The 9,011-nt window shown below is 39.6% G+C and overlaps 1 protein-coding gene across 1 annotated transcript; it reads right to left on the bottom strand.

The window, feature by feature from the left end:
• Nucleotides 1-238: 238 nt before the first annotated feature.
• Nucleotides 239-8,164, bottom strand: LOC119734799 (forkhead box protein J1-B-like). The gene is made up of 3 exons (XM_038208360.1): nucleotides 7,787-8,164; nucleotides 6,397-6,988; nucleotides 239-2,907 (listed from the first exon to the last, which is right to left on the bottom strand). The coding sequence occupies exons 2-3, from the start codon at nucleotides 6,949-6,951 to the stop codon at nucleotides 2,089-2,091; spliced, it is 1,374 nt and encodes a 457-aa protein (XP_038064288.1). The 5' UTR covers nucleotides 6,952-6,988; nucleotides 7,787-8,164; the 3' UTR covers nucleotides 239-2,088.
• Nucleotides 8,165-9,011: the final 847 nt, after the last annotated feature.

Below are 9,011 nucleotides of genomic sequence, written 5' to 3' on the forward strand. Positions count from 1 at the left end.
CATCTTTAAACAACGTAAGCTTTTTCACAATAATTTGGCCGGCTACCTTTTGGATAGCTGCAACAGTGACAGTCTACGCCACCTTAAGCAGGTGTAACAAAAATACACTTCTTGACTTGTACCCTCCGCACCCACCCCCCCCCCCCCAAAAAAAATAATAATAGATAAAATCCCACCGGTGTAAATGAAGTAACAAAATAACGGCAATTATAAATTGACAACTGGCCACAAGGTAGAATAGTATTTCTATTGCATTTTTTATTTCTTTACAAGCCAAACTGAAGGCATTAAAAATAAAATAGAGCGACTTCACATCTGTAAATTCAATATGAACAAAAATACTTGGACGGAATCATTGTGATTGCTAATTCAGTGCACATGTGCTAGTCAGAGTTCTGTTGATTCTAAATGTCACACATCAAATAGGGCAGGTTTTGGACAAATATTGAAATATCCAAATTGTGTATTACGTTTCAAATATTAATTAATTAAGTGCATTGTTTGAAATTTTATTTAAATGTCTGTAAGTACCCCTTCAACAGAAAATGACTGTTTTTTTTTGGTTTGGGCGAGCGTAGCAAACGAACCAGTGGTTTGAAAATGTTATTGCATGACAAAGTAAAAAGAAACACATTAACAGCAGATACACCAGCAATTTGAAAAATCAAATCATAATTGCATTGAATACAGTATGGACATGGACATCCTAGGGGTGTGCATAAACAGGTAGTACGAGAATCGAGTACCCAATTTTAAAAAAATAAAAGGTATCTGTTAAAGAAACCAAGGCTAAAATTAAAATCTTGGAAATTGCTGTACAGATTGTCCATAAAGCTTGGCACGCTACCACCACATCGGTGCGTGATACAGCAAGATAAAGGTGTGTACAGTGAGCTCAATAGGTCTGCATGTATCTTTAATGTGCATTTTCGCAAGCGTCTTAAACGTGAATCTGTTTTGTTTTTCCGTTTAGCTCGGTATTCATTTTGAAAATTCTCCACAAATGACATTTGAAATGTTTCCTTTTCATTGTCAGAGAAGTTACTAAGTAGCATGTCAAGTTGGTTACGGGTACTTGTTTCCATATTCTGGAACCGTACTCGGGGTAACTCGGGTACCCGGTTCTGACGCCCACCCCTAGGACATGATGAATGACTCTGACTGTGAGATTAAAAATACATTATGAACCACGAGTAACATTATCACATTATTTCACACAGAAGATGACAAGTAGGTGAATACAAAAATTAAAATCACACATAGCGAACACGATTAGGTCTAAGCTGCACCAAAAGCAAACTGTAATATAACTATATAGATTCTCTGAAGTGATTTGTTTTATCTTGCGCCAGGCAAGACAAATTATTTACAATTATTTGAAATGCAAAATACACCGCAAACGGCAAGAGCCAGCTCTTGAATTTAATTTAAATTACAATTTTAACCATCCATGATCCTTGGGGAGTCCTTCATTTTTGCATTTGTTAATTTTTCTTCAATTTGGGCATCGCGATTCAGTGAAGTTTCCATTTTATTAGGAAAATGTTTGGATATCAGAAGGGCTCAAAAACTGGTCTGAATTTAATTGGTAGCATTAACAAGGTATCTGTCCATTTTAAGGATAATGATTTTCTGTGAAACTTACATGTTCTGAAGTTCAACACAGCTCATGAGCAAGGTATGAACACCAAAAAAATATATATTTAAAGCTGAAACCCGACTGACACAATTGCAGATTTTACTCCGAAATCTAAAATGAATTTTCTATCATGATTTGACAAAAGTCATTGCTAAGGCACATTATGGGAGCCACATGCATTCAATTGTTATATGAATACCATGATTGTCTTTTACTGCACAATATAAAATTCTAATGGAACAATACTCATGATTTGGGCCATTTTGCACAATGCTGCTTACCAGATGACACCAAATGGTGGGCAGATTTTGTTTTTGCATTGGATCTTACTTCTGTCATGTGATGGCTAATCTTATTAAATATTTCCAAGTGTAGGATTAAATATGGCACATTGTGCCCTTTTGGTATGCACACAATATAGAATATTTATAATTATTGGCTGTAATGGTTCATGGTGATGGTACAGGTTGAAGTGATAGGTCCCAAGGCATATCATCTCCAGAAACGCTCCGGAGGCCTAGCAAGTCCTCCACATCAAACGAGGCAGGACCACCCGCTTCAGCCCAAGGGTGCGACTGCTGGTCGTTAATGGAGCTGACCGGTGACGGAGGCAAGTCAATCCCACTCAACAGCATCTCGGCCTCCTCGGAGGTAAAGTCTAGATCATGCAAGTGCTCATCGAACCAGGCCGGTCGCGGTATATGCACTCCGCTGATGGACAAGTCCAAAAAGTCCCCAAAGTCCTGGGGTGCCTCGTTCGACGGCGGCGGACTGATTTGTAGAAACGGGGACGAGCACCTGTCTTGCTCGGCTTCGTCCAAGATGTCTTCCGTCTTGACCTTGATGCCTTCAACGTCAATCTCCGACTGAAAGATGGAATTCCAGCCAATGTCGCCTCTGAGGACAGCACTGGGCAGATTGTCATCCGAGTCGGATAAGTCAGCACTGCCCAAACTGTTCAGCTGGAACGGCCTGAACTTCGGCTGGTCGTGGTCTGGGGCTTTCCGCTTGGGCGCCGACTGTTTCCGACTGTGGTGCTTGTCATGACACTCATACCCATCGTCGATCGGCTCAATCTTGATCCGTTTGATGTTCTCAGGGAAGAAGTCTCTGGTCGAGCTGCACCGTCGCTTCTTGAAGATGCCATTCTCCAGGAGATCGGCGTGGGCGGGGTCAATCTGCCAGAATCCCCCCTTGCCTGGCTCATCCTTCCTCCGTGGAACCTTCATGAAGCACTTGTTGAGAGAGAGATTGTGGCGGATGGAATTCTGCAGCAAATGGGGGAAAAAACCAAAAAAACTTTTTTAATTTAAGGTCTGTTTAGCTTATTTTAAAAGCAGGTTTTTTCATTATTTCGTTCAGTTTTCAGGTGTACAAACCATGCCCAACTAACATTGGTAAATGTACGTCAATTCAATATCACTTTTTGTTTGTTAAGCTATTACGGTTTACATATGTATGTCAACAGTGAGATAAATTATATTTGTTCACCTTGCTCTGTATATCAGCTACATGTACATGTAGTTTTCATGAGTGCATGTAGATTCCTAACAAAACTCCAATACACGACAGCTGAATTGTTTGTTTGGAGTTGCAGGTGTGTATGGGATGTGTCAATGTAGATCTTTACATAACGAAACTGTGTACAGCTGATTAAATGGCAAATTTAGAAAAAAAAATACACTCTCATTAAGGACTGAAAATAAACTTGATGAAAGTAAAGACAAATTTTGTCTGCACTTTTCTTCATAAATATCCGTTATTAAAAATGTAAGTATCCTTTTTGACTTTGGAAAAAAAAAATTGTCCCCTTCTTAATTGCAGGTTCAATGCATTCAGAGTGTTTATTATGTCGCTATGGCAACAGTTAAAGAGCCAGTGACAGGCTTGAGTTATAAAACAAGGTTGTGGGGTCGTCCAGGTCACACCGCAAAACCTCAGCAGCTATGCCTAACCTCTGCTCCCCTACATGCTTGACAGGGCCCTGTCTACGTGACAAAACACCCAAAGCTCTACCCCTACCCCCTAGGGCGTCTAATACCATAATGGGCTGCCCCTCTGCCAAACTATACAAAACACCTGTTTTGACCCTATAGAGAATGGGATAATGGGAACAATTTCGGCCAAAGATCTGGGAGAGTGATTCATTCTTGCCTGGATTTTTAATACTTCAAAGATGTTCACGGCTTAATGGTTTTTACCGCTGACAGGCATACGCGCATTGTATTGTATGACAACATCATCCAGGTTATGTATAATTTCATGGATGGTTGCAATTTGAACCCCGCAGAGATCTATCAAACGTTCAAGTGGAGGTAAACAAGTACATTGTAATCAAGTTTTGGGCAGAGTTTCAGATTTCTTTCTTCAGAACTGCAATATAAATTCATGACTCAAGACTCAAAAGTGATGGAGCTCTATCACTTTTCCATAACAAATTTAACGAATGAACAAGTACATCGTATTCATTTGGTAATCAACTAGACATTGAAAAGAGATCTTCTATGGATAGATTTCACACCTGATACAATTATGTTTTGCAGTTTTCAACAGCTGCAAGTGCTTGACATACTATATTCTTCTATTACTTCACTAAATGAAGTAACGACAATATGCTGCTTTAGAAATCCTGTAAAGGTATATTGAAAGGAAAATATTGGAATTCTAACACTCTTATAAAAAAATTAAGGATAAAACTCGAGTTTCAAACTTTCAAACAGATTTTTCTGCGTCATAACTTCCCAAGTTAGTCAGCACTTTTTGGTATTGACAAACATGTTCATACATGAAAACATGTACAGTAACACATGTATACAGAAAGAACGCTATTCAGTCAGTAGGGGATTTAAATCCCCTACCTGCGTAATTTGCATGTGAACAGAGCCAGGATCCCCCAGTGGACAGGCCAAACATGCAAACAGCCCACAGATCAATACCACCAGCTGATTTCAATGGGTCCAAGGTGCAAGGTATTGTGGGCCGCGAGTGTCTCTACACAACCCTGATGCCACCGATACACTGAACGTCCATTCATAATTCAGTACTGTACACAAGCCATGGATTAATTATATCAGGCAGGAAAGTAGGGTCCTAGGATGCTCAGATTAAAAAAATATACTTTCAGCAGATGAATTGGCCAGTGCTGTTTGGGTCAGGTGAAAAGGAAATTGCAAATAAATTGAATTCCCTTCAGAGACAGCGTGAAAAATAGGAAGCATCAATTACCTGGAATAAATAATGCAAAGTGCAGATGAAAAACAAATGGAGAAATACCATTGACAGTTCGCGACTTTGCATTTCGAATGAAGTGATTTTGAAGCACTTTAAATATAGCAACTGCAAATTGTGCAAATTGATAGTTTAAACTGAAACTTTAAACTGATTCGCCAATTTGATTATAAAATCCCATCACTTTTTAAAAAAAAATTGGAGATTTTTACAAGTCACGAGCAAAAACCTGCCTATAAGAAATGATCAAACTGTATGCAATTGCCAAGGGAATTTAATCACAAGAAGAGCTGAATACACACAAAAATATCGCAGCACTGCATTTGCTTTATGGGCATTTGCTTTGACAAGAGCACTTTTAAAAACCACCGCAGTCCCTGCTTCAATTTTGCTTCATAAATCTTCCACAGGTTTCTAAAACCCCATGTACTAGTAATGCCAGTGATAAATGGATTAGGCTAAGTGCAAAATCAAACAGCCTCTGCTTTATGAAATATTGAAAAAATGCCAATTACCAAGCAATTTGTCTCCCCAGAGTATCTGCGTTATATTTTGTTTCTCCCTTTGCCATTTCCATCCTAATTTGTGTGTTAAGGTCCAATAGTCCACACTCGGTATTTGATATTCAAATGAGTCCCATTTTCCTTTTGACAAATAACCAGCACTGGAAATTAGATTTTGAACTGATGATATTTCACTAAATTGGGTATTTTATCAAGTTGAATTCGCTCACTGTCTCTAAATTAAGGGCATGGTAAAAAGTTGTTAATATTAAACTGGGAGTGCCATCAGACATATTTTCTTGCTCCATATTGAAAAAGTAAAGTTAAAAAGCTTAAAAATAGCCAAACCTTTAACTAGATTGCCTCATAAAATTGTCAACCAATATTTATTAAACCAGTTTCCAATTTAAAGACTGGTTTTAATAGGACACTATTGGAAAAACTTTCACCATGTACGTGTAGAACTAATAGAAAAATGAGTAAACTTCTCATAACGTTTTTCTTTTTAATATGTATCAGAAAAAAACCACTACATTTGGCAACAAATTGCGTGGGGATGATTATCAGTCTGTTATCAATGATTAGGCAAAAATCTAATATGATTGTATGAGGGTAGGGCGCTTAGCTGGTCAGCTGTGTTGACATTAGATTTCCCATCTGATTACAAAAATCAAAATGCCAAGGTCTCCAACAGACAGGAAACTGATTCTTAATTGAAATAATGTCTGTAAATTTTCTATAAAATGCAGGACATTCGACGAAAATGTCTGACCATTTTGTGGCCAGTTGATTAAGGTGCACTTGTCCCAACATGTCAAAACAATGTAGTTAGTATACACTTTAAGTACATGACCATGGAGCTTAATTGAGTTTGATGTGAAAAGGGCCAGGGAGGGGGGTGGGTCTACATGCTTTTTAAGTTGGTTAGTTATGCTTGTTTGAAAGTACTGTGGCTGATGTGTTGCCAACTAAATGTTGAGTTACAGATTTCCTAAACATGACAAATAAAGTGGTATCAATATTTACCTGCCAACTTGGATCCGCCGTCTGGTAGTACTTGAAGTTTTCCGTGATCCACTTGTAGATGGCCGACAGTGTGATCTTGTTCTTCTTGGAAGCCTTCATGGCCATCCAAATCAGAGTGGCATAGGAGTAGGGCGGCTTGACGTACTGGTTCGTCTTGTAGTCAATCTGATCTATGCTGGTGGTGGTGGTCATTGGGTGGTGGTGTCCGATGCGGGATATTGCCTTGGCTTCTTCTTGCGTGGTCTTAAGTCGGGGGATTCCGCCGTTGGGACCCTTAGCCTGGATGGTGATGGTGGTGTTGAGGCGCTGGCAGGCCGAGCCCAGCGGGGAGGGGCTGCTGGGCGGGGTGGGCTGCTGGATGCGCATGATCCGCAGGTTCTGCAGCCAATTCAGGCTGGTCAGGCTGTCGTCCAGGTTACATTCTGTGGAGCCATTGCTTGAAGTGTCGCTGTGCAGCTGGGGTGAAGGCGGGTTGCGGGACAGCCAGTTCTGCCGGAAACGGGTGGCCGCATCGTTGGTGCTCATGATGGGCACTGTTATCACTTTAGTGGCCATTTTTTTAGGCACAATGTGTACTCCAATAGACAGGTTTCTGTAAAAAAAAAAATTGGAAAGTTCAGCATGATTAATGGAATAACATGTGAAATATTTAAGTTTTAATCTAAAACACATGCACTTAATTTTTCACGCAATTTCTGACATCAGTTCTATCTTCTGCTCAATGTAGAACTAAGAAGGGTCAATTATAGTTTTTGATGTAGTGAATATATAAAGTTGAAATCAGTGACTTGATACTTGTGAACTGCCATGACTGTTGAGGGAAAAAAAGGTAGTACTGCTAAATGTTAATGAGTCCTGTTAAATGTAGGCCTACTCCTGTCTCATGTATCCAAAAATAGTCGAGAATCTGCCCCGGGGGAACAGGAAGAATACCCCTGAAGTTGTAATCGCATATGCAAACTTAACGGTAGGACGCACAAGGGCACTTATCTCGCTGCATGTAAACAAAACGAACCGGTTGTAAGCCATTCAGCAAACATACCGGTACACCCACAACTATTATGCAGAAACTTCCAGACGAACCTGTTTCTCGCATGTACAAAGCGGCCTGATACAAAGTGTGTTCTTATTCCTTCATGCTATAACAGAACAGCTTCAAAATGTTCGACTCGGACTAGTACTTCACATTGACACTTGACAGCTAAATTAGCTAAAATTAATTATCAAACAGAGCACACAAAAAACTTTTGTGCACGTGTTCACGTATTCTATTCAAAGTTGACAATTTCATGTTGAGATCATTGTAATTACCACATAGTCCAAGTTTTTGCAATAAAATGTACATGTAGATCTTAGTTGGTTAAACTGTAATGTAAAACTGCATTCCTACCTGTTGATTGAAAACAACCAATGTGATGGTCAGCTTTTCAAACACAAGATAATGTATCTAACTAGTCCGGCGCGTGGTGCAGTCTTCACCAGACGGACCGGTGAAATGACCCGGGACACACCGGCAGCCAACCTGCTGTGGATGCGCTGACCTTTTTCCGTCTGGACTTCGTGAAACAAGATCTTCAACAACATGCACCCATAATACAGAATTTAGAAATCCAACCCCCGTGATTTGATGCACGATTACTTCCCTAATATCTTTTTAATCCGATAGCTGCCTTAGGAAACTGAGCGTGGGTACGCGAGATCTTTCTCCTACAGCTGTCAGCCGTGATTCTAAACCATAACACATGTGCGTGCTGAATATACTGCAGCATGAATGGGGATGGCCCGACATAGCAACAAGGAAACCGACATCAACAACGGTGAACGCGCTGCCATTGGGTTGCTCGTCGCTATCCGATCGATGACCTTTGGCCACTGTGGCCAATGGCTGCACGCGCGCTGCGCCAGCTAATGAATAATAACACAATTCGTGAATAATAACAATGTATCATGAATAATTAACATAGTTGGGAATAATATCTTGCATAATAATCAGTACACTCTGGCGCAGGTGCATGTGGTGCGATGCTACGTTTTGACACAGGTGTTTCTTTTTCCGATTGATCTACAAAAGATTTCTTACGTGCTTCCTCAGAAATAAGTAATTTGATGATTCAATGAAATACACTTGTATAGAAACATTTATTAAACGGAACTTATTAAATAATATAGAACATTTTTATAAATTGAAGGTTTGCTAATTTTAATACGCCATTTTGAAAGAATTGAAATTAAACTTTGGTGATGTACATGTCTATGCTTATCTGACGGAATTTTGCATAAGTTTGCATTTATACCTTCTTTTTTTTTTGGTTATTTCTTTCGACCGAATTTATGCTTTGTCTTTTTCATACTCAAAAGTGCAACAAAACTGTTTGTTGCCGTGACTAATAAACATGCCACCGCTGTTTACTTTTCCCAAAAATTATGGCGTAATTTGACGAGGGCAAAGGTACGTCTCGCCCCTCGCCCGCAATATCCTTGTTTCAAAGATCAGTTGAGAATATTGCGGATGACAAATGTGCATGAGTGACATCATAAAATAAATGTCACATTTTGAGTGCGGTGAGATTATACAAGAGATTGAATATTAACAACGGAAAAACATACAACACATT

This window comes from Patiria miniata, unplaced genomic scaffold, assembly GCF_015706575.1.
Source record: "Patiria miniata isolate m_02_andy unplaced genomic scaffold, ASM1570657v1 HiC_scaffold_28, whole genome shotgun sequence".
NCBI lineage: Eukaryota > Metazoa > Echinodermata > Asteroidea > Valvatida > Asterinidae > Patiria > Patiria miniata.

Bases quoted from the DNA above. Each gene is read 5' to 3' on its own strand.
- LOC119734799 (XM_038208360.1), bottom strand. From the start codon at position 6,951: ATGGCCACTAAAGTGATAACAGTGCCCATCATGAGCACCAACGATGCG. The intron at 2,908-6,396 runs GTAAATATTGAT...CATTTGCTGCAG, and splicing joins CGGCGGATCCAAGTTGGCAG to AATTCCATCCGCCACAATCT.